Raw genomic sequence first — 27,943 nt, 5'->3', positions numbered from 1 at the left:
TTGGTTTCTGTGGGATACAGTAGGACTATCCTTGGTTTCTGTGGGATACAGTAGGACTATCCTTGGTTTCTGTGGGATACAGTAGGACTATCTTTGGTTTCTGTGGGATACAGTAGGACTATCCTTGGTTTCTGTGGGATACAGTAGGACTATCCTTGGTTTCTGTGGGATACAGTAGGACTATCCTTGGTTTCTGTGGGATACAGTAGGACTATCCTTGGTTTCTGTGGGATACAGTAGGACTATCCTTGGTTTCTGTGGGATACAGTAGGACTATCTTTGGTTTCTGTGGGATACAGTAGGACTATCCTTGGTTTCTGTGGGATACAGTAGGATTGTCCTTGGTTTCTGTGGGATACAGTAGGATTGTCCTTGGTTTGTGTTGGATACAGTAGGGTTGTCCTTGGTTTCTGTTGGATACGGTAGGATTGTCCTTGGTTTCTGTGGGATACAGTTGGAATGTCCTTGGTGACTGTGGGATACAGTAGGATTGTCCTTGGTTTCTTTGGGATACAGTAGGATTGTCCTTGGTTTCTGTGGGATACAGTAGGACTGTCCTTGGTTACTGTGGGATACAGTAGGATTGTCCTTGGTTTCTGTTGGATACAGTAGGATTGTCCTTGGTTTCTGTGGGATACAGTTGGAATGTCCTTGGTGACTGTGGGATACAGTAGGACTTTCTATGGTTTCTGTGGGATACAGTAGGACTGTCCTTGGTGACTGTGGGATACAGTAGGATTGTCCTTGGTTTCTGTTGGATACAGTAGGGTTGTCCTTGGTTTCTGTTGGATACAGTAGGATTGTCCTTGGTTTCTGTGGGATACAGTAGGACTATCCTTGGTTTCTGTGGGATACAGTAGGACTGTCCTTGGTTTCTTTGGGATACAGTAGGATTGTCCTTGGTTTCTTTGGGATACAGTAGGATTGTCCTTGGTTTCTGTGGGATACAGTAGGACTATTCATGGTTTCTGTGGGATACAGTAGGACTGTCCTTGGTTTCTGTGGGATACAGTAGGATTGTCTTTGGTTTCTGTGGGATACAGTAGGACTATCCTTGGTTTCTGTGAGATACAGTAGGATTGTCCTTGGTTTCTGTGGGATGCAGTAGGATTTTCCTTGGTTTCTGTGGGATACAGTAGGACTATCCTTGGTTTCTGTGGGATACAGTAGGATTGTCCTTGGTTTCTTTGACATCTCCTAAATAAACGACAACGAAACTACCATCCACGATTCTGCAAGGGGCCATTTAGTCGCATCATACGATTATGCTTTGGGATACAGCAGGCCTTTTCCTTCCCGAACCTGCACGGATTTTAAATGAAAGTGTCATGTGTTTTCGCTTTGATATCGAACTGTGCATCAGGGAAAGCAAACTATACTTATGTTGATCAGGATGTAGGTTAACATTATATAGTGAAACTGGACGGGGAACATGAAAGAGCAACGGATGTAGTATTGAACGGAAAAAAATGGAGAGGAAGTTCATAAGGCCACGCTTAATTTGTAGGCACATTCCTTAATTAATGACAAATACCGAGGAGGATTGGAAAATTACGTTATCATCCATCTCCTATTGTTTCTGAACTTTTAAAATAACCATTGTGTGCCTCAACCAATGTGTGCCGACATTCCATTGTTTTTTAACTTTAGCCATTGGGAGGCCTCATTTCCTATTGACACCGTCGTAATATAACCGTAGGTGTTAGGCGGACACCGTCATCAAACTATAATTAGCTTTGGTGTTAACGTGTCGTGATATAACCTGTTTGTGGACACCATTGTCATATGGTGGTAAATGTTTTGCGGACACTGTCGTCATATGGTGGGAATTGTTTTGTGGACACTGTCGTCATATGGTGGGAATTGTTTTGTGGACATGTCAGTCGACACCATCGTTATCTTGACACCGTCGTCATATGACCATATGACTAATAGATCTTCAGTGGATGTCTAGTCATATGACTCAAGTTGTTTCGAAAGCTAAAAATCCTACACAATCAGCCCACCCTCCTCTAAATCTGTTCTGGCATGCATATAAAATGAATAAACTACTGTCGGCCATGATCCAAAAACAATTGTCTTATAACATGGAAATGTCCTGAATCTCACAGCCATTAACATTTACTTTACGATCAGTAAAACTGTTCAGATGTTTAACTTTTATTTAGTGAGCAACGATTTTGTACACTAGATAAAAACGTTATTCGAGGATTGCTTTTGGAAAAAACACTTTTGGAGAAAGCGAAGAGCATAACGAAAATGACTTTCCCATAGACAGAGCCGAATGTATGTACAGAAGTGATGAAGAGGGCAATCAGCTAAACGAACAGATTCATCTTAGTGTTAACCCTTGTCATTCAAATTGTAAGCAGGTTTTCAAACTATACATCTACCTATCCGTCTCTCAAAAATAGAATTGAGCCAAGTTGCATCCGGTTGTCTATGCAGTCTCCCATTCATTTCATGTTCCCTTCGTCATACTATCGTCGTTAGATATCTTGCATAGTCCTGTATCACTATACTATTTACTAACACTTTTGTTGGCATATACAGGGAGTATGATTACTACAGTGTTGAAATAACTAATGCACTTACCACAACAATAAGGTAGGAAGATAATGGCTGACAACGGCGTTGAGGATGGTAGTGCTGTACTTACCACGGCAGTGATGACGGTAGGTATTGTACCTACCAGTGAGTTGAGATAGGAAGGGACTATACTCATCACCATGTTGAGATAGGAAGGGACTATACTCATCACCACGTTGAGGTAGGTAGGGACTATACTCATCACCACGTTGAGATAGGTAGGGACTATACTCATTACCATGTTGAGATAGGTAGGGACTATACTCATCACCACGGTGAGATAGGGAGGGACTATACTCATCACAACGTTGAGATAGGTAGCCACTATACTCATCACCACGGTGAGATAGGTATGAACTATACTCATCACCACGTTGAGGTAGGTAGGGACTATACTAATCACCACGTTGAGATAGGTAGGGACTATTAGCATAACCACGTTGAGATAGGTAGGGACTATTATCATCACCTCGTTGAGATAGGTAGGGACTATTATCATCCCCACGTTGAGATAGGTAGGAACTATACTCATCACCACGTTGAGATAGGTGGGGACTATACTCATTACCATGTTGAGATAGGTAGGGACTATACTCATCACCATGTTGAGATAGGAAGGGACTATACTCATCACCACGTTGAGGTAGGTAGGGACTATACTCATCACCACGTTGAGATAGGTAGGAACTATACTCATCACCACATTGAGATAGGTAGGGACTATACTCATCACCATGTTGAGATAGGTAGGAACTAAACTCATCACCACGTTGAGATAGGTAGGGACTATACTCATCACCACGTTGAGATAGGTAGGGACTATTATCATCACCACGTTGAGATAGGTAGGAACTATACTCATCACCATGTTGAGGTAGGTAGGGACTATACTCATCACAACGTTGAGGTAGGTAGGAACTATACTCATCACCATGGTGAGATAGGTAGGTTATACACTCATCACCACGTTGGGGTAGGTAAGTAATGTACTTAACACGGCTTTGAGATAGGTAGGTAATGTACGTACATGTACCAGGGCGTAAAGGTAGGTAAGAAATATACTTACCAAGACGTTGAGGTAGGGTGGAATATCGGCCTTGTTGGTTATGAAGGCGCCAATATTTGTATAACAGAAGTAGGGCAGCCAGCAAAGCAGGAAACACAAAAGAACAATGAAGAGTGTCTTAGCAACGGCCCTCGCTTCGCTGCGTTTTTGACGACCTTCCACAGAGATAGTGTGTCGGCGTTGGAACTCTCCTGACTTACGAATCGCAATGTATATCCTGATGTAGGCGACTATCATGACAATGATTGGTATAACGAGGTTGATGAGCTGGTTTGCAGCATGGAGAACATAGGTGTTAACAGGGTAGGTAGGTCCACATTGCATTGTTTTAGGTTTGTACACAGCCTTGTTACACACAATTGTTATGACTGCTAACGAGATACCCCAGGCCCACGCTAGTACGATCATCAAGTTCCCCACCCACCTTCCTGGGGGACTGAATATTCGCTTAACACAAATATACTTATACACTGCTATCCACATGAGCGTGTGGATTGATGTCACTAGGAGTGTTGTATTGATGACGAGATTCAATGTGCACATAAAACGAGGAAGGTTCCAGCATTGTTTTACAAGATTGTAGAATGCTAAGGGCGCCATGAACGCTCCGATCATTAGATCAGCTATAGCCAAGCTCAAAAGGAACATGTAGGTCATTTCTCGCATCGTCCGATTCTTCACTATAACAACAATCACCATCGAATTCCCGAACACGGCCGCAATAATTGTAACAACTAGCATGATTCCAAATACCGCGGTCGTTCCATTTCCGAAATAACCCGAGGAATCGGAGAGATTGTCACAACTTATGTGACTGTTGTAAAAGAAGTTGTCTAGCATGGTTTGATTACTAAGAGTCGTTCCTGTGGTTGCATTCTCCGCCATTTTTATTAGCGTTTGAACACAGCCGAATTAAGAATAATGGGTTCACAAACTTCACTTAAAGGATACGCAAAGTAACTGCATTGTAGGACGATTTACTCAGCGTTTTCCATACTTTGCTGGAAGTCTAACTCGGCTAATTCGTGTACTCCCCTAAATCTCACTCCGCTTACTCCGTGTATTCTCCGACACCACTGGAGAGCTTACTCGACTTTTCCCGTATATTCCCGTACACTGTAGGAAATTTCACTCTGCATTGTCTTCTGTAATACAAAAAAGAAGAAGAATTAATTTCAAATTTTAGGATAGGTATAAAGTTTAACAGCTAAAACTCTACATACTCCTATTGTTTTGCAGGTTCCCGGCTGAACAAAATCACCGGGTTCAAATTTCACGCTACTACGGAATTGCAGGGTTTGCATCGCGTGCTACATGTATTGCACTCAACGAAAATTGCATAAATATTTTATACAAGTCTTTCGTCCAAATATTATATGTGCATTGGAAATTTTCATTGGAAGGTCTACGTAAATAATGACAGTGAAAAGAACGAATCTTGTTCGCGCATTTGTGCGCAACTAATGTTTAATGTTATGTAGTTTCAATAGTAGCGTTTATCCTACTGCCGTAGGTTGCTAGGGCGACGTTACGATAGTTGCCGCTTTTAAGACTCAGTGTCAAGTGTGAATGTGACTGTGAATTGGCGAATTGTTCTCGACAAAACACATTAAAGGATTCCCATATGACGTACAGCAAAGCGAAAATAACAGAACCGCAAAAAGCAAGCGTTGTTCAGTATGTGACTATTGATGTACCAGATGAAGAGGGCTATGTACGTAAGTAGGCACAGTAAACACCAAAGCGAATCTAGTCTTTTATAAAAACAGGGAAACATATTACTTAATTGATGATGCGTTTAGCATTTGCAATAAACAGTTCTACCCAACATGCCGTGACCTGATGGGAAACTAAAGGAAGGAGGTCGAAATGGCAACAGCTTTTGGCATATACATCGGCATTACGAAGGACACCATCTTTAGCGAACTAGACGAACAACATTACTCCCCATTTTCTCCGTGCTAGATGTATTAATAACAGTAATAATGGGGCGAGATTGTTTTAGCAGGATTTTCGCTCTTTTTAGCTGTAACACCTTGATTTTAAATCAAATGCAAACAGTGCGAAATACGAGGCAAACCTATTGTCATTTGATACGCTTGAACGGGCTTTTAGCCTTACCATGGCAAGAAGATTTCTTTGCATGTGCGAAAACTGTTCAATTAGAATGTTATTTGTAAGAAGGAACAACGCTGAATACTACTGTAATCCACCAGTGGTCAATTCATATATTGATAGATATACGAATGTACTGTGCCATTTAATGCATTTCGTATAGCAAACTATTGACAAAACAGCGAGATTTCTCCATAAAAACTATTGTCGTCTGATAATTAGCAATCCCCTTATCGATCCAGGTTTTCACACTGAAGAGTACGGTGTTTCAAGGTGGAAGTAGCAAGCGTCTTATGATTTGTGGTAAATGACGAACGTTTCTCGCTTCCATTACACATCTATCCCTGGCAGGCAACTATGCCATTTCCACATCCATATATATTACCAACGTTCTATGTCGTCAAGATAAGGAGTATTTCTCACAATAAACTATAGATATACAGGAAATTGTTGATCATTGAATTGGTATTTCTTGAAATATCATTTCAATAATAATAATCTAATATGAAAAATCGCTAACGATTAACTTTCAAATCAAAACCGCGCAATTTGTCTTTTGCTGTGTCTTGTCCAGGTCTACTTATGTCACCGATGTTTTTTGTGCAAATAATTTACATTTACTGACAGTGAGACAAACCGCGACGTTAGAGTTAGGAGCGATAGAGTGACAAGTTTTGCAGAATTTGACGCCAGTAGAACTAAGATCGACGACGTGTAAGTTGTACGACTTTGTAACTGCTCAAGTATGATTACGACCTGTCCTCGTAACAGCTAATCTCGTTTTGCGACACTTGTAACTTGCTACTCAGCAGCCACTTAAAAGCACGGAAATAGCTTAAGGATGCCTGTCCCTCTGTACTGTAGTTTTTCGTATACATGCAGTAACCTCACTTAATTTCGTCTCGGATGGAACGTGTCCGACACGTTCGTTGGCCAGGTAGCTCAGTTGATAGGAGCGATAGAGTGACAAGTTTGTCATTGTGTCCCGAAAATATCTCAGAAATGTTTTATGAAAGCTTTCGACTTGCAAAAATTCAATGCATATTTACATTTTTGGCAGTGGTACAGGGATCCCCTGTACGAGCCCACCCATCACGCTATTCTCACAACAGGCTAATCAGTGCATCTAACGAAACACTACCGGGTAAAAAAATTAAAAACGCAAATCAGAGTACGGACCAAATAGGCACAGCAGAACAATGTTTTTTTTTAAATGTTCTTCAAACAGAAGACAGAGGAAAACCGTATGCATGGGGCCCCCATATTAGTCGCCTCGTATGATCATTAGGTCGGTTATAGCAGCTATAATCATTTCAGCCGCGGGTATGAAACCACTGGCATGTTTTTTTTAAACAAAAACCGATATTTTCTCCAAACGGCTCAGAGTCGGATAAGTGGCATACCAAAGATTAAGATATATTAGATATATTAAAATAACAAAAATAGCTTTAATTCTTTTTCATTGTTTTAAAGTAAAATGATTCATGAAATACAAATATTGTGATATATATATATGAATAATATCGTAATGATAAGATTAAATAAAACATATATCGATGCGCGGGTTTAGCAGCACACTTTGTGTGAATACAGTATAGAAAGAGCTGCCTGAAACTCGACCCGATCTCGGCCCGTTATCATGAAACCGTTGTCAACCCATAGGTTGTGCTCAACCCAACTTTCTTGTTCCCATGACAGATTACTTCTTAAATAGTGAGTCAATGCTATGGAATCGTGTTGGTGCGACATAAAGCCGAATACCGTTTTCAATGTTTACACTTGATGACCATGTTACATGATTCAAGCGAGAAAGTTTCATTGGGTACATAATTCATCCCTGAGCATAAGAACGGTTTCATGCGTAAAGGCCTATACCACAATATACCAAATAACGCGGCCATATGTTACCCGAGAGTTAATCCAGTTAACCTAACTAGCGCAACAGGTGAAAGGGGTTCCCACTCAGTGTTACTTACCACAGCTACTTACAATGAACGCATGCTGAGTATAACATGGATATAGTTTTTTGCCTTTCTGGCACTCGTCTCACGGGAGGTATTAATAGAAAGTTTAAAACTAGGTTGATACTGGGAAGATAACCGGAAGGTTTAATATCTTTCAGGCAGTGAAATATTGCTGAAAACCAGCGAGAAACCTCCTTTAAAACAAACCTTAATTCTATTCTCACTTGGCTATCAGTATCTACATACTGCATATTGTCTTTCCTTGGTCCCATCGTGTTAAGAGAAATACGATAGCGTGGCATCTTGCAGGAGAATAATTGAATTTTGTAGAAAGATTCAGTTAGCAAATATAGCATTTAAAAAAACACCTTAATATGCACACTCAAATATCACCTTCACTTTTTTTTATATATAATATTTGGTCTATATTAATAATTTTCCGTACTATCTTTCATGTATATCATGCAATTTTGGTGGTTAAAAACGTGCATATACGGGTTGTCGTTTATAATTTCTCTATACTAGACGGTTAAAGGCATATCAAATATCCATGGTACTCTAAGTAAACGGTTTATTTATAAAATTATACAAATGGGAACAACAACGACCACCAAAAACGACGCAACATCTGGTAGCCTTAATGTCAATGCTTTATATCCTTATCACGACTGACAAGTAAAGAACACTGTGGATCGATCCATATGTTTTGTATTATGAATCGTGAAATAATTTTCATAGATTTTGTTTCGAGATATACAGACGAATCGCGAATTTGAATCTCACGAATGAGTTTTTGATAAAACGGACGAAAAGACTTTCGGCAACTTAAGCAACATGACGTTCATTTTGTAGATAGACAACCTGGGCAACCATCCAAATAACACAATGCTCCGGAAAGTGTTTCACAGTAAGGAGCCTCTGGTCCAGATGTATGCAGTAACATGCTTTGCAGGTGTTGTAACACACGTCTTATTTGTGATTTTTGATTAAATTAAAAAATAAGATAAAATACAATCTCAAAAAATGGGTCAAAGTTCAATGTGCAGTGACTCATTATGTGAACGAGAGAAAATCCGGCGATCAAAGGAGACAGAAACAACCTTACAGACACAAATCATAGATAGTGCAAATACTGAGTCACATAGTAAACAAACATGGTAAATGTTGTCTATTGTTATATAACAGTAAACTGTCTTTATTATAAAGAGCTCCAGGTAGTTCGTTACTGTCCTACTCGAGTTTGCGGTCCCTATGTGTTTAAACTACGGTCCTTCATAGTTATGTTATTATGAGTGATATAACGGTTATCTGTCTATAATACCAACATATGATCATGTTTGTTTAACGGTAATCTTTATTTTACACATATTACAAGTCAAATTAACATATGTTTGAAAGCAATATCTATCCGGTATTTCATATTATTAAATCGAATATGTTTCTCTATAAGATAGCGTATGTAGTGAGTATATTTCATTAACACATATGCATCGAATGTATATATCTGTGTAATATGGAAATTCAAAATATCATAGATAAAAAATAAGGTATTTTTTGAAACAAATGAATAAATGTTAGTACGCTTGTATACATGTTATCATTGATATGTTAATACTACAGCAATCTGTCTGTTATATACAAACATGTTATCATTGATATGTTAACACTACAGCAATCTGTCTGTTATATACATACATGTTATCATTGATATGTTAACACTACAGCAATCTGTCTGTTATATACATACATGTGAATATTATGATTAGCATCTGTCTGTATTATACAAACATGTATATTATATAATCAACATTGTTACATAAATATGCCTTTAGAGTATAGTAAAAGAAGTATTTTATGAAGCACAAAACAAAAATGTCATATCTGTTTTCCATGATTTCGTGATTTCAGATTTTAAAGAAAAAGTCATTGAAAACTGAACCGCAAATAGAAATATTCGCGAAAAATTAAATAATTAATTGAAGCTTGGTAGCAAAATAACTGACATAAATGACAAAATGTCTATCTATTCAAAGTCGTATTCGTGTTTCAGACGTTAAGAAACATGAAAATATATCATTGCTTTAAAATGTGATAATAAGTATTTGATTAATAAGATCGCTATGATAACTTACCACAGCCTACAGGTTCTAGTGTAACACATTCCGGTAGTATCACCACCACCGTTCTCACTTCATTTCCATATAAATGTCATCCAAGGCGTTTAGTATATATGTGTTTAACATCGCACTGGTTCTGAGAATAGTGACATTTTCCTATAAAAAATCACATGTGTCTTGTTCCACTTTCCTAATATGAAAATTCCAAGAATAATATAATTTTTCCAAAGCCTTCACCCACAAAATATTCTACGTAAGAGAATATTGATAACGGGAGATTCATGGGTCTCCCCAAAGCTTGATATTGGACTGCATCACACCAATGATGGGCTAAACCTAGAGAAGTCGGGAAATTATCTTGTTTTTCATCCCGGCAGCTCACTGGAATGTAAGAAATACGATCTGCTCGTGTAAAGTACGTGCGTGCAGTTACCGCTGATAAGGGTCTTCCTCTTACTTAAGTGATTGGGTAAGTTTTCCCAATTATTCCTGGACAATAAAAAACCGACTGTTTCCATAATAGCTTTGTTGAGTACTGATGATAAAAAAACCGCTGTGGCATTTGATTAACGATATAATGAAGTTCCATTATAAACATTACTCGAAGATGAAATATACAGGAAAAAAACCATGTGAGGGCTTGATGCACGCTCACAAACGAGAGAGGTGGAGTTTCTCCGGATATTAAGTCAAATGAATCTGGGCAATTAAGTGCGTTTACTAAGAATACTGATAATGTAGATTGGTGTTATCTGTGTTTCATACCCATAAAACGCTTTCGTATTTGTACATGCACTTAAAACAACATTATCTTAATAAGCCTTGTAGCATGTAGCCGTTAACGAAAGTTTAATAACATACGAGTCGACAAAATGAATTTCGGCTGAAAGGTACATGTTGTGAACATAACAATTTGCATGTTAAAGAGATAAAATTGAGGGTCATCTCTCTCTTGATTTTATTCATTTCTGCACAATTAGTAAATGATATGACTAATCTCATCCCGCAAGTATCACGACCGTCATCTTTAATTTCAAATTATGATACAAACGATAGTAGTCTGTTAGTCACAAACGGAACATGTCTTATCAATTGATTCGTTTATAAATATAAATGACCATTCACGGGAAAAGTCGAGAATGTCTAAATAACAGACAGCTACGCTCTCATTCCTTGTGAATCCGTCCGAAAAATAACGACACGTTTATGAGGAATCTTTTCTGTCGTGGCCGCCATCTTTGGCATTTGAATCTCATGCGAAACACGTGTACATGAGGAGTAATTGATGTGCGAACGGCGGTATATCGCCAAGGGATTGAATCAGAATACCAGATCGTGGAACACTATGAGTGATATCATACCACACACAACAGGTACAGAGCCCCATAAACCACGTCTGACACCGAACGGAATTCGAAAGATTTATAAAATACAAGCTCATGTCTGTCCGTTCTGTACAGTGGTAGTACAAGTGTAGGACGTCACTATAGGGTAGTTGATTACGACACCAGAATGTATTCATCACACTGACTCTATAGTAATACCACAATATTTAACGGAATATGTAAATCATAGCGTTAATGGCAATGATCTGTAATGGGTTTCAAAGTATGCGTTTATAGTAATACCGAGAATACGGCAATACAAATGGAAAAGTAGCACGGCGAGTTAGTCGTCCCCTCCATAACGACCGCGTAACCTACCCCCTGTCATAGCCGCTGCATAAAATTAAACATAGCTTCCAAACTGTTCCAACAAAACATGTTTATAGGTATCAGGCACGTCCAAAATGTATTTATTTACACATTAACGGGCCAATGTACCAACTACACAGAAATACGTCATCCGATTACTTTACACTTGGTTACATGTACTTCTTAAAGTATGCATTGTTGTATCAGAAGTAACATTGTTGCTAGTAATACGTGCGTACTTGAGTAAATGCACATGAAAAAGGATGTAGAGACGACCGATAGAAACAATAGGCAGCAAAAGAGCAAAGACCAAGGATGCAAAGTACACGCACATGAAACGGTTATTGAGACTGATCATAGAAATATTCGCAACAGAGCAAAGAGCGAAAATCAAAAATACATGCATTTTACGATGGGTGTCGAGTCACACCATAGACAGTATAGTAACATAGTACAGAGCAGGAACAAGGAAAGCATGTGTATGACAATATAAGACAGACCATAACTGATGTACAGAAACAGATCAGACATCCAAATTGTGTACATTGTACAAACAACATCGATATCTGTGGCAACCATTGAACTTAAAAAGCAACATAGAGTAGATCTGGAAACATATGACAATAGGTATCGAGACACAGCATAGAAAAGTATAGAACAAGGATCAAAATAACAATGGGTATCGAGACACAGCATAGAAAGGTATAGAACAAGGATCAAAATAACAATGGGTATCGAGACAGAGCATCGAAAAGGATAGAACAAGGATCAAAATAACAATGGGTATCGAGACACAGCATAGAAAAGGATAGAACAAGGATCAAAATAACAATGGGTATCGAGACAGAGCATAGAAAAGTATAGAACAAGGATCAAAATCACAATTGGTATCGAGACACAGCATAAAAAAGTATAGAACAAGGATGAAAATAACAATGGGTATCGAGACACAGCATAGAAACGTATAGAACAAAGATCAAAATAACAATGGGTATCGAGACAGAGCATAGAAAGGTATAGAACAAGGATCAGAATAACAATGGGTATCGATACACAGCATAGAAAAGTTTAGAACAAGGATCAAAATCACAATTGGTATCGAGACACAGCATAAAAAAGTATAGAACAAGGATCTAAATCACAATTGGTATCGAGACACAGCATAGGAAAGTTTAGAACAAGGATCAACACAACAATGGGTATCGAGACTGAGCATAGAACAGTATAGAACAGGGATCAAAATACCAATGGGAATCGAGACAGAGCATAGAATAGTATAGAACAAGGATCGAAATAACAATGAGTATATAGACAGAGCATAGAACAGAATAGAACAAGGATCAAAACAACAATGTGTATCGAGACAGAGCCTAGAACAGTATAGAACAAGGTTCAAAATAACAATGGGTAACGAGACACAGCATAGAACAATGAGTATAGAGACAGAGCATAGAACAGTATAGAACAGGGATCAAAATACCAATGGGTATCGAGACATAGCATAGAAAAGTATAGAACAAGGATAAAAATAACAATGGGTATCAGTATAGAACAAGGATGAAAATACCAATGGGTATCGAGACAGAGCAAAGAAAAGTATAGAACAAGAATCAAAATAACAATGAGAATAGAGAAGGAGCATAGAACAGTATAGAAAAATGATCAAAATAACAATGGGGATAGAGACAGAGCATAGAACAGTATAGAAAAATGATCAAAATAACAATGGGTAACGAGACACAGCATAGAAAGGTATAGAACAATGATCAAAATAACAATGGGGATAGAGACAGAGCATAGAAAGGTATAGAACAATGATCAAAATAACAATGGGGATAGAGACAGAGCATAGAACAGTACAGAACAAGGATCAAAATCACAATTGGTATCGAGACACAGCATAGAACAATGAGTATAGAGACAGAGCATAGAACAGTATAGAACAAGGATCAAAACAACAATGGGTATCGAGACAGAGCCTAGAACAGTATAGAACAAGGATCAAAATACCAATGGGTATCGAGACAGAGCATAGAAAAGTATAGAACAAGGATCAAAATAACAATGGGTATCGAGACAGAACATAGAAAGGTATAGAACAAGGATGAAAATAACAATGGGTATCGAGACAGAGCATAGAACAGTATAGAACAAGGATCAAAATACCAATGGGTATCGAGACAGAGCATAGAACAGTATAGAACAAGGATCAAAATAACAATGGGTATCGAGACAGAGCATAGAAAAGTATAGAACAAGGATCAAAATAACAATGGGTATCGAGACACAGCATAGAAAAGTATAGAACAAGGATCAAAATAACAATGGGTATCGAGACACAGCATAGAAAAGTATAGAACAAGGATCAAAATAACAATGGGTATCGAGACACAGCATAGAAAAGTATAGAACAAGGATCAAAATAACAATGGGTATCGAGACAGAGCATAGAAAAGTATAGAACAAGGATCAAAATAACAATGGGTATCGAGACAGAGCATAGAAAAGTATAGAACAAGGATCAAAATAACAATGGGTATCGAGACAGAGCATAGAAAAGTATAGAACAAGGATCAAAATAACAATGGGTATCGAGACAGAGCATAGAAAAGTATAGAACAAGGATCAAAATAACAATGGGTATCGAGACAGAGCATAGAAAAGTATAGAACAAGGATCAAAATAACAATGGGTATCGGGACAGAGCATAGAAAAGTATAGAACAAGGATCAAAATAACAATGGGTATCGGGACAGAGCATAGAAAAGTATAGAACAAGGATCAAAATAACAATGGGTATCGGGACAGAGCATAGAAAAGTATAGAACAAGGATCAAAATAACAATGGGTATCGGGACAGAGCATAGAAAAGTATAGAACAAGGATCAAAATAACAATGGGTATCGGGACAGAGCATAGAAAAGTATAGAACAAGGATCAAAATTACAATGGGTATCGAGACACAGCATAGAAAAGTATAGAACAAGGATCAAAATAGCAATGGGTATCGAGACACAGCATAGAAAAGTTTAGAACAAGGATCAAAACAACAATGGGTATCGAGACACAGCATAGAACAGTATAGAACAAGGATCAAAATAACAATGGGTATCGAGACAGAGCCTAGAACAGTATAGAACAAGGATCAAAATAACAATGGGTATCGAGACAGAGCATAGAACAGTATAGAACAAGGATCAAAATAACAAGTATAAGATAACGGCTATAGCTGCCATGGAGGTAATGACGATTAAGTAGAATGCACACGAGGACAAGAAAGATCCAGACTACTAACTACTTTAATAAAAGCAACGTTGGTCTCTTTTACCTCTGCTTTCATAATAATAAAACTCAAGAATTGACATACGTATACATACTAAGTATTACCATAGCAGCAACGTTGGACCCTTTTACCTCTCCTTTCCAAATAAGAATCCCCAGAATCGACATATGTATACATACTCAATGTTACCATACCAACAACGTTGGTATCTTTAATCTATCCGTACCATAAATGAAAGCTCCCAAATTGACATGCGTATTACCATAGCAACAACATTGATGTCTTTTACCTCTCCTTTCCAAATAAAAAGGCTCCCGAATAGCTATACATATACATAAGTCGCCTACAGTGGTTTCTTATTGGATCATTCCCAAAACTCATTATGACAATTAGTCTTTTAAAATGAGAATTAAGTTCTACCATTTCGGCTTAGATAAAATGAATAGGCAATTCCACACATCTCAAATGGCACGAGTGCTAAGTTGCACTTATGGGTCTCTCGAGGTGTTTATCCATTAGCTAAATAAAAGCGTGCAATCTTAGATGTCAACTAACCACATATGTGTGACATTGCTTTTACCACATTCCTACTTTGGTTCTGTATGTGGATATGATATTTGCCACAAAACATTAATCATCATTATGAATCAATTTCAATGTTCAATATTCTTTGCTGAAACTTAAACCGAACAAAATTGGAAGACAAAGTGAACCAATTTTTGTTTTAATTTATCGATTTGGCCAGTGGATAACAACCGAGAAGATCCCACCAAAACAAAAAAGTAAGTCCCTAGGGGTGGGGCTAGACCCAAGGGTTTAAAATAATACCATGATTGTATTCGTCTCTTGATGCCTAGCAATTGTATATATGGTTATTGGGTGTGGATCCCCTGATCTCAACTGTTTTAAAGTTATGACTAGCAATTAAGTCCCTAGGGGTGGGGCCAGACCCCAGTGTCAATAATAATAATATCATGATTGTGTTTGTCTCTTGATGCTTAATAATTACATACACGGATAAAGGGTTGGGATCTCGATAATGTCCAAGTTAAAAAAACCTTTTTGACACCCACTCCTCACTCGGTACCGGGGGCAGCATTACATCTTCCATGATCGCTATTTGATCTTGTGTTGCTAATCCTGAAAACTGGTCGTATCGCACTGCTAAGATTCGCCAGGTTAATAATAAATTTCATATCATTATCATGTCTGCTGTAAGTGATTCTTGTGCTTTTTCAAAAAATCACTATCATCAAAGGCTGCATCTGATGTAGAAATTATTTGAGTTTCAAAAAAAAATCGACATATTTAATATTGACCAGAGCAAACATTGCACCCCCTCATTTTAGACATCGTCTCAGTGAAGTGTATCAATCGTCTCAGTAAAGTGTATCAATCGTTTCAGTAAAGTGTATCAATCGTCTCAGTAAAGTGTCTCAATCGTCTCCGTGAAATGTATCAATCGTCTCAGTAAAGTGTATCAATCGTCTCAGTGAAGTGTATCAATCGTCTCAGTGAAGTGTATCAATCGTCTCAGTAAAGTGTATCAATCGTCTCAGTGAAGTGTATCAATCGTCTCAGTGAAGTGTATCAATCGTCTCAGTAAAGTGTATCAATCGTCTCAGTGAAGTGTATCAATCGTCTCAGTGAAGTGTATCAATCGTCTCAGTAAAGTGTATCAATCGTCTCAGTGAAGTGTATCAATCGTCTCAGTGAAGTGTATCAATCGTCTCAGTAAAGTGTATCAATCGTCTCAGTGAAGTGTATCAATCGTCTCAGTGAAGTGTATCAATCGTCTCAGTAAAGTGTATCAATCGTCTCAGTGAAGTGTATCAATCGTCTCAGTGAAGTGTATCAATCGTCTCAGTAAAGTGTATCAATCGTCTCAGTGAAGTGTATCAATCGTCTCAGTGAAGTGTATCAATCGTCTCAGTAAAGTGTATCAATCGTCTCAGTGAAGTGTATCAATCGTCTCAGTGAAGTGTATCAATCGTCTCAGTAAAGTGTATCAATCGTCTCAGTGAAGTGTATCAATCGTCTCAGTGAAGTGTATCAATCGTCTCAGTAAAGTGTATCAATCGTCTCAGTGAAATGTATCAATCGTCTCAGTAAAGTGTATCAATCGTCTCAGTAAAGTGTATCAATCGTTTCAGTGAAGTGTATCAATCGTCTCAGTGAAGTGTATCAGAGAATATGTACCATGTTATCAGAAAAATCTAAAACTTATTCCCATTACATCACATACAATGTTAAGAAAGGGAATTTGAGTGACTTTTACACCAAAACAAGTTCGTGGTTCCTTCAATGGTATATGAGAATTTGTCAAAAGTTCAATAAATCCCTCGTTGTTACTTATGACGTAACAGTATTTGTTACTTTGTACCGTAAGGCACCTATCGAAAATGTACATGATAATGTTTTGACATTAAATTATAGCCGACTACATGTTTAAATGCCTCAACGGCTGCCTTCGAAACCGGAAATTATCTAATGATACACTTATAATGAAACATTGAAAGTCCTTTCCTACCGATAAGAACCCTCTTAAACTCAACGGCGATAGTAACGCATGGACGTGTCACGGTAAGTCTAATGGCTGGGTTTTGTTTTTGTTTTTGGTTTGTTTGTGTTTAACATCTTGTTAACAGCTAATATGTGTGCTTTACGTCCTATTTACAGCTATGGTCATGTAAGGACGTGCCAGGTTTTGGTGGTGGAGGAAAGCTGGAGTTCCCAGGGGAAAACCACCGACCTACGGCCAGTACCTGGCGACTGCCCCACGTACATGTAGGTCTCGAACCCGCGACCCAGTGGTGGAGGGCTAGTGGTAGCAGAATGTCAGATGCCACCGCGGCCCTGGTTTTATATATGGTTAGCAGACTCATAAGCTGTATATTTGAGTACATACAACACACGTCTGCTGACAAGATCAATGACATAGAGTTTGTCGTTAAGCCAATGCGGTGGTTTATGGTTGCCTATTCCCATTGCAGTCATAGGGTTATGAATGTCAACCGCATTACAGGAACATTACATGATGGCTTTCTGTTTAATTTCACTGCATCTCGACTGACAAACAATTCCATCTGGAAACTTTCGATGTTAATATGTTAACGTTGTTGTAAGTTTTATTTCATGTGGTGTTGTCTGTCCAGAAATAGATGGTGCCCACGAAGTTTTTTACGAGATAATTAATTGTATGAGAAGGGAACCATCAAAACATGTTTGTACGATTAAAATATTACTACAGTTATTGGGAAAAAGGATGCCTCATGTCCCGCTCAATAACATCAGTCGAGTATTTTTACTACTTTTATCAGTTAGCGTTTAAGTTCATATAGATTTTGTGCATATAGACATTATTTTAGTGCAACAACCAAACTTTAAACAACTAAAATAAACATCTTCATTATTGTTTTATTTATACTTTATTTTTACCATTTGATATGTTTCCACTGACACTTTCACTTTTCCATAATTCCTAATTATAATGTACAGATGCATGTACAGTTTGTTTGTGTCAACTTCATTTGATTAAATTATCCTAACAGTTTTTATTACCCTCAATTTATTTTGATTTCTGACAGGGCCATAGCCAGTAGACTAGGTCCGTAATGAAAACCTATAATAGTCAGTTCACTGTGCTTATGTAAACAACGGCTGATTGATGGTAATATACACATGTATGCGTTGTGTGTACCAGCATATGGTTTATAGCTCTTTAACAAGCCCATGTGTTTACTTTAATGCTACATTGTTTCTATCACATTTTATACTGAAAAAGAGGAAATTCTTGCGAGTTGAAATATTTAAAATTCAATGTATTTTATATATATATATAAAAACAAACATTCGCGTGTAGATATTTTCGCACTAATTCACTTAACGGAGAAACCGCGAGCATTTACAGGATCCGTGCATTATACCTACTACGGTCATAGACGCAGTAAAGGCATTTCGTTGCCATAGTTACCGTTGTACCGACTTTGAATAACATTTACTTGATCTCGCTGACCCAACAATTTCTTTAATGGTAACAACTGCTAATGAGACAAACACATGACATTGAGGACCGACAATTCCCAAACGTCTACAGTCGATTGATCAATTAATTAGCTGATACGTTGAAAGAACATTAAAGACCTCATATAACGCAGCTGACGTAACATAGAGTTCAAGCGTGTGATATCAGTGTAGCGACTGCAGCCAGTGAAATACGATAGAGTGAAAAGAAAGTACTTGTAGACGGGTTTTTTTACATTATGGATCCCACGAGCTCCACGGGAACATGCAGGCATGCAAAGGTCAAACACCAACACTATAAGGGATACAGTATGTTCACGTTTATTTAGGTAAAAAAAGCGGTGTCTCCCTAATTTTAGCAATAATTTCATGCTTTTATTGTTATTTTGAATTAAAATTAATGGCTAAATAATGTCAGAACAGACTTAATTGAAAAACAGGTTTCCCCCTCAAATTGTTGCAATTATTTGAATGCATTAGTGGTTATAATGGGGAATTTATACAGAAAAAGAACAACAAAAATAAAGTAGCTTTAATGGAGCGTCATTGCCAAAACTCGATAACAATCCATCCATCGTTAATGACATAGTAATAAAGACAAGATATCGTATTTATTTATAAACATGAATATTCTGGGACATAAAAGGACCACGATTTAATATAGATTACCTTAATCATTGTAGGTATATATGTGTGGATCTCCATGCTGGCCAGTCCTATTAGGGTATCATAGTATAACAATAGTTTTCCCGGTCAATCACTCTATGTTTTTACATCTGTACATGTATATTTGTATCAAGCTTTTGTGTGACATAAACAGATGAAAAGGTTACCTTGTTTTTTATCACAACGATGAGAAGACATAAGCATACTGCGTTACTTGTGACCAATAATGGGTCTTGTAAAAATAAAATAAAAAATAACGATTTCCTTTACTTACATGTTCTAATACACGATAAATGTACATGTTCATTAATAGAAAATATTATAATGACTATGAGGTATCATCTTATCTCACATAAATACCAAATGAAATTTGCTTAACAACATAACGCATTTTTAGAAGGTTTTTTCATACTTTAGGAGACTTGTTATTCATTATAAAAAATATATTTATTAAGTAAGATTTTTTTTTAATTCAGATAATTTGACCTTTTTTTCATTTGACGAGTTTCTATATAATTTTCAAATCAATACAAACTTTCTGCAATATCATGGATTGGTATCTGCTATCCATCGCTTTTAAAGAAGACATGATTTCCTGAGGGAAAGACCTTCCCAGCTTATTATACCACTACTATTTGATATATTCTTTAAGAGTAAGAAAGGTTCGAAATATTTTTATAATATTACTATCGCTCCAGTGACACTGCCTACTGGAACCAGAAAATGGAATCAGGAGTATAATATAGATAAAGAGAAATGGACAAAAATATTTAAATTACCTTTTGTAGTCACAAAAAAATCAAAATTACAATGGTTCCAAATTATACACCGTATTTTAGTAACAAACACTTTTCTTTTTAAAATCAAAAAGAGTCAAAGTCCTTTATGTTCCTTGTGTAATACGGAGCATGAAACAATAGTGCATTGTTTATGGGAAGGTAAAGAGGTGCAAGCTTTACCGCAGAGATTTGAATCTCTACTTGATATACTCCTGATTCCTTTTGCGTATAATAAGGAATCCTTCCTTTTTGGAATAATATCACAACGCTCGGGCATTTTCTCCCAAATCCACTCCACCCGAGAGTGAAGAAACTACGAGATTTTGTTGTGTATATGTCATTAAAAGATATAAGCATTTGTGTTCATCTGATGAAAATACGATGATGATGATGATTCGTTGTGGATGATGATGATGATGAGGAAATGTTATGTTGTTGTTGATGATGAAAGATGATTGTAGATAATGTTGAGGATGATCATGCATGGTTGATGATGGTGATGATGGTGATGATGGTGATGATGGTGATGATGGTGATGATGGTGATGATGGTGATGATGGTGATGATGGTGATGATGGTGATGATGGTGATGATGGTGATGATGGTGATGATGGTGATGATGGTGATGATGGTGATGATGGTGATGATGGTGATGATGGTGATGATGGTGATGATGGTGATGATGGTGATGATGGTGATGATGGTGATGATGGTGATGATGGTGATGATGGTGATGATGGTGATGATGGTGATGATGGTGATGATGGTGATGATGGTGATGATGGTGATGATGGTGATGATGGTGATGATGGTGATGATGGTGATGATGGTGATGATGGTGATGATGGTGATGATGGTGATGATGGTGATGATGGTGATGATGGTGATGATGGTGATGATGGTGATGATGGTGATGATGGTGATGATGGTGATGATGGTGATGATGGTGATGATGGTGATGATGGTGATGATGGTGATGATGGTGATGATGGTGATGATGGTGATGATGGTGATGATGGTGATGATGGTGATGATGGTGATGATGGTGATGATGGTGATGATGGTGATGATGGTGATGATGGTGATGATGGTGATGATGGTGATGATGGTGATGATGGTGATGATGGTGATGATGGTGATGATGGTGATGATGGTGATGATGGTGATGATGGTGATGATGGTGATGATGGTGATGATGGTGATGATGGTGATGATGGTGATGATGGTGATGATGGTGATGATGGTGATGATGGTGATGATGGTGATGATGGTGATGATGGTGATGATGGTGATGATGGTGATGATGGTGATGATGGTGATGATGGTGATGATGGTGATGATGGTGATGATGGTGATGATGGTGATGATGGTGATGATGGTGATGATGGTGATGATGGTGATGATGGTGATGATGGTGATGATGGTGATGATGGTGATGATGGTGATGATGGTGATGATGGTGATGATGGTGATGATGGTGATGATGGTGATGATGGTGATGATGGTGATGATGGTGATGATGATGATGATGATGGTGATGATGGTGATGATGGTGATAAATGATAGTCACTGATGATGATAATGATGATGATCACATATTGTAGAGGATGCTGATCAATATGTTATTGATGAGGATGTGAGATGATGGTATATGATCATAATGACAATCATACCGTGTGGAGGATGATGATATATTGTTGATGAGGAGGTAAGATGATGATGAATGATGATGATGATGATAATAAGTTGATGATAGTGTTTAATGAGGGTGATGACAACGCCAATATGTCGCTATCGATGATGATGACAGTGATGTGATTACGATGATGTAAGAGTAGGGTGTATGATGATATTCATATATGATGGATGATGATGATGATGATGATGATGATGATGATGATGATGATGATGATGTGAAGGATGATGACAGTGCTTAATGAGGGTGATGACAACGCCAATATGTCGCTATCGATGATGATGACAGTGATGTGATTACGATGATGTAAGAGTAGGGTGTATGATGATATTCATATATGATGGATGATGATGATGATGATGATGATGATGATGATGATGATGATGATGATGTGAAGGATGATGACAGTGCTTAATGAGGGTGATGACAACGCCAATATGTCGCTATCGATGATGATGACAGTGATGTGATTACGATGATGTAAGAGTAGGGTGTATGATGATATTCATATATGATGGATGATGATGATGATGATGATGATGATGATGATGATGATGATGTGAAGGATGATGACAGTGTTATTTTAAAACGTGTAGATGTGAGTGTGAGAGAACGTGCTATATTGTTTTGTATATGTAAAAAACATTTATGAAAAATAAAAAATAAATAAATAAAAAGTAAGAAGTTTTGTTTATGCTATTAGAGTTGTTTGTGGTTTTGATGTCATTACCCGTGTTCTCAATATGAGGACCTAATTTTGGATTTGACCTAGATTTACACGTCGAGTGTCGTCGATAAAACTGAACACCCTAGTCTTAGTCTCGGTGTACTTTTTCAATGGTCTCCATGTAAATCTGTCTTGTGTTCATATTTTGCTTTAGTTTATCAATTTTGAGTTCGAATTAAAGTTTTGTTGACTTGTATTTTTTAGTAGATAAGAAATCATGTGAATTAGTGTTTTTTTTTGTTTAGTACGAGCTATTGCGGATTTGTTCTCATAAATTATTTGATTTCTTTTGGTAAGACATATTAAGATGACTGTCGGTAAAGATAATAATCTAAAACACAATCCTTCATCACCTTATGAATACCGTGCGTACACAGTGTGCGGGAACTTTCACACAGTGACTGTACTTTGAATTGCTTTGACCTTTATCCTAAAATATAATAGTGTAAATTACTAAAATTCTGTGAGATGTTTATTACAATAACCGATGTAATTACGCTCGATTTCATCAAAAATAATTAGAAAATTAACTGATGAGGAATTTTCCTGATTAGTAGTACATCGACTAAAGCTGGTCACCAATTACATGATTATTATGTACCTTTAACCCATGTTTACTGTGGTAAATGGTCGCCTTTTTTACGTTCTATAATAACGACAAATCTGTCATGATAATGAACATTAATAAACATAGATAGCACTTACTATACACAGTAGTACGCAGCGAGATATAGATAATAAGTAATTCCACTGCAAACATAGGTACTACATTTACGATACATAATAATGTCCTTGTGATTATTAATTTAAACTGTATATAATATCACTATAACATTTCATAACATACATTGTATACAACAAGGATTCAGAAAAAAAAGCTTGGAACTTTTGTAAACCTGTCTCCTTTGAAAAGCACACAAGCAGGCAGCGACTGCTCAGATATAGAAAATGGGAAAGGGGAAAGGTAGTAGGGGAGAGAAAGAAATAAATGAATATTTATACAAACCTTTATATTTCCTGTTTGAAGGAGGATACTAAAACTTGACCTATATGTACTGATGAAGGACGTTTTGTCTGGGGGATCTCTGTATCTTTGTACAGTTTACACTTGGATGTATAACTTGACCTCAGACGGTAACGTAGTGTAACCTTTGTGTTACATTGACACACCCACTAGCATAGAACACTACACAGCGATGGCACTATTACTAACGTCAGCGAGTCTCTTTAGGGAAAGAATTTCAACACAAGCGCACTTAATTAAGTATTTTGGTACGTTAGTGTACAACGATATGACATTTAAATGACATCGTCAACCCCGTATTGACAAACACCAGGCCGTAATAGCTATATTTTTGAAAGTACAGTAAATTTTACCACTGTTTTACTTACCGGAAGAGCGCCCCAATCTTACCGTTCCTGGTGAGAATGCCAGGTTTTAAGAATGGCCGGGGGTCAAAGTGGAGTTGTGTTATAAAGGGCTGTCTCTATTAGTTTTGTCGATTTCTGATAAAAATAAAATAAAAATCTCTGTTTATTTTAGTGTTTTATTTAAATGTATCTGTAAAATATTTAAAGATGTATTAAGTATCAATTGATATGAAATCATTTTAAAGAAGTGAATATTTACAAATACATCTTTATTTTTAGAGAAATTGTCTCTAGTAATTTTACTAATAGTACGTTAACCTGCCATAGTATGGCGGTCCACAATTATAAAGGGTAAGTACATAAGGTGGGGTCTTTTCCCGAAGGGAAGAAAAGTGGCTTATAAAGACAGAATAAGAGCTGTGCAAGAAGGGCCAGCCCCTACCGACAAGAAGGGCCAGCCCCTACCGACAAGAAGGGCCAGCCCCTACCGACAAGAAGGGCCAGCCCCTACCGACAAGAAGGGTCAGCCCCTACCTACTTCAATGGCTGTGTAAGCTTATAGAGATGAGGAGTATGGGAGGCTACGCCGAATATGATTTGGCCAAATTCATAATGACCATGTTGGTTTGTCGTTTATATTATTAGAAAAGGACAAATCTTTGATGAAAAAATTCACTGTTTCACACGATCGTGAAGACAAAATCCGCGCTGAAAATTATGAAGGTTGTTTGACGTCCGTCAGGTTTCAACAGATAGCGCTTAGAGAAGGACGATTATTGTTGAGGTTATGTATATCAGTCTTTTTTAACATAAAACATGCATTTCCGAGATCTAATCCGTGTTTAAATCCATGTTAAAATGAGAGCGATATATACCTTTTGTTTATCTTTAAGCGTTTTGCTATCAACATGATCAGGACCTAAGTTTTTTTCTGTTATACAGTTCTGAGATCCTAGGAGAGGACTTGGAATTTTGTCTGGAATTGGAATATAAGTGTAAATGGTTCCAGGAATTGGTTGATTAGAATAATCTCTTTCTAGTGGGTGTGTTTAAAAGTTGTCAGTTTGCTATGAAGCGGTTGCATGATTGTATTTTCTAGACTGGAGGTGTTGTGATAAGCTTGATGTGAATAGGTTTTTTGGGGAATTAACTTTGTGTTAAATTATCGTTTTCCTGTTAAGTGAATAGCTTTTTAGGGAAATAGACTTTGTGATAAATTTTGTTTTCCTGTTAAATGTCATCGTGATTTTGTAAATCAAACAAACGGTCGAAGTCTGCAATGTTAAATAGAACTTTCTATAGTTCGTGCGGTGAGTACTACGAAGAGAATTCACTGCGTGTGTGTCTACCTAACAGAATGGTTTTGGCTGCCGATGGCAAAAAGGACGGTATTGTAATATGGCTATATCTGTCTGTACATTGCGAAGGGTTCGGGTCCGAGTGTTAACGATATAACACTGATGCGGAGAGCTATGTGTTCCTGTGCAAACTATTTAAGAGGTATTGCTTGCTGTAGAAGAATGTCAAGCTCAGGGGCTTTAATTTCCGATAGACATACATACATAATTATATATAATTCAAATTCTTGATTATCGGGCAATTACGATTTTTAATTTTTGTCTAATTCATAAGGTGCTTTGTAAGTTGTTATCTGGAGGTAGTTATAAACCTAGAGCTTTGAGATTGATGAAAGCATCTTTTAAAAGACAGGAGAAGGGCACGCGTATGTCATTGGTTCTCTAGGTCATTTAGTACCGAGAATGAATTTGTGTGACAAAGTAGAACTACAGCAAATTGAGAATGAGAATGTATGTTATTATCGACATCTGTATATATGGATAAGTCCCCGACCGTCAACATGGGACCATATTTCACTGTCCGTATGTCATTCCTGTTTCTCGTATTATCTTAAAAAAAGTACAACAGTACTGATTATGTGAAATAATACGCACACAGCTGAATAGACACGGACTAGAGCAGACGACATACCTGGGCCAAAGTGACAACGGGTACGCTAGGACATATGTGTCAGCACACCTTTTTTTCGTCGAACATCTAAACTGGGATTTCGTGATTAACATAACCATCGGATAGGAAGGTCAATGGCATGCATAGACAAAAAGAATACAAAAGCCATTTTGGTCTCTGTGGAGTATAACATATAGATAGATACATGAATATTAGATAAACCAACACTTTGATTCTGTCAGAGCATTTCTTTCGCGTTGCCACCCGGTCAAACAGGATTGACTAATATGGTATAAGTTATTTTTGGCCGCTGGGGAGATGAAAACAACATATTTGTTGCATTACAATTTCTTTATAAGTTGTCGTCTTATTTTCAATTGTAATAATATTGATCGAGTTGACTGATCTAAGGTGGGGTGGGGGATGGGTGGGGATAGGGTGTGTGGGTGGGGTGGGGCTTATATTCAGGAACTTCCCCTCCTCAGCCTCAAAACATATCCCCCATATTTCATTTTAAAAATCACTCCCATCCCAAAACCCCATGGTTTATCAGTATTAATCAAAATACATCAAATCAAGAGGCAAGCAAAAAGTTCAACTATTTTCATATCAACATGTGTAAAATTAATGATATGCTGAGTAGTACTTACCGAGAAAAACAGCATCAGTAGGTCATGAAGTAGCTACATACCTAATATTCAATCCTGTTTCCACTTGTGCAGGTTCTAAATGCATGTGCATGAAATGTCACGTTTGCCACACTGTACCACACATAAAAAACACACGTCCGATTAGATAACGCGGGGAGAGTCGTCTGCCTCGTACACTAAATATAAATGGCTACACAGTACAGTATACCGTCTCTTGGGGAAACCTACAAACTAATTTTAGACACATTAGTCATAGTTGTAGGAAATCTTACAGTCTTCCTAGTACGACTACATAATACAACTACTTTACATGTGTATGTGTATAGCAGTAGCGTGTCAGAAGCACGTTACGCTGGGATAGTACATTTAGGACAGTCATTCATAGCTACATGTGTAGCAGACAGAAAATATATACACGTTTGTACAAAAGCCTTTACATTTTAAAAATATATTCCTTATTCTTATCGTTATTTTCAAATTTTCATTTTTAAAAAAATACATTAAATATTATTTAATGACATTAAATATCATTTAATGTTAAATTGAGGTTGAGATTTTGCTTTTGTCGATTACATGGGGTAATGAATTGAGTTGGTCTCGATTAGGACAAACTTAATGATCCGTCACACAACATGCCGCCGAGATCAAATAACAGTATCTTATACATGTGTATAAGCAATAGCGATACATGAAAACAATCTTGATTTGGCATTCATGCCTTAATAACATGAAACAAATAACAAATATATGTGATATCATTGTTTGGTTTGGTGTGTTTTAACTATGATTAACGTCCTATTAACAGCTGACTTTATAGTGCTATCTCACTGAAATGCCATGCCGAAGGCACCCAGCATAGCATTCCGCCCGGTCACATTATACTGACAACGGGTGACAACAGTTGTTGTCATTCTCCTTAATGCTGAACGTTAAGCAAGGATATCATTGTATACTCAACATATATTCATGTAATTTTCTCATGAAGATATTGTCATCGAAACAATGTTCTTCATGGGATAATGTTTACAACTAAAATCATCACATTGTTAGCTGATATAAATAACGAGCACGTCATATACATATAAACTCAAAGTAGCGGTGTGAATACACAAATCAGTTCAAAGTTATTCTTTTAGATTACTTCAATAGACATTAACATTTTCTAAAGATTTAAAAAAAAAATACAAATAAGTTATCCCTTTTCTTTGATCACAGTGATCAGTTACCGCGTCGAA

At 37.3% G+C, this 27,943-nt stretch overlaps 1 protein-coding gene across 7 annotated transcripts in view; it reads right to left on the bottom strand.

Moving 5' to 3' along the window:
* The window catches only part of LOC110452277 (dopamine D2-like receptor), a 60,409-nt gene extending 33,469 nt beyond the window's left edge, over nt 1-26,940 (bottom strand). For 2 of the 7 annotated variants that reach the window (XM_021500685.1, XM_021500686.1), the window contains exons 1-2: nt 9,867-10,262; nt 3,656-4,800 (exon numbers count right to left, since the gene is read on the bottom strand). In XM_021500685.1, coding sequence (XP_021356360.1) covers nt 3,656-4,540 — 885 coding nt within the window. In that variant the 5' untranslated portion in view covers nt 4,541-4,800; nt 9,867-10,262. Of the gene's footprint in view, nt 1-3,655; nt 4,801-9,866; nt 10,263-24,111; nt 24,226-26,708 lie in introns of those variants that run through there. The other 5 variants (XM_021500681.1, XM_021500682.1, XM_021500683.1 and 2 more) reach the window with 5 other exon arrangements.
* Between the last annotated feature and the right edge of the window lie 1,003 nt (nt 26,941-27,943).

Source organism: Mizuhopecten yessoensis, unplaced genomic scaffold (assembly GCF_002113885.1).
Source record: "Mizuhopecten yessoensis strain PY_sf001 unplaced genomic scaffold, ASM211388v2 scaffold6523, whole genome shotgun sequence".
Classification (NCBI taxonomy): Eukaryota; Metazoa; Mollusca; class Bivalvia; order Pectinida; family Pectinidae; genus Mizuhopecten; species Mizuhopecten yessoensis.
The sequence above is the reverse complement of the archived record's forward strand: the minus strand, read 5'-3'. Positions and strand labels throughout refer to the sequence as shown.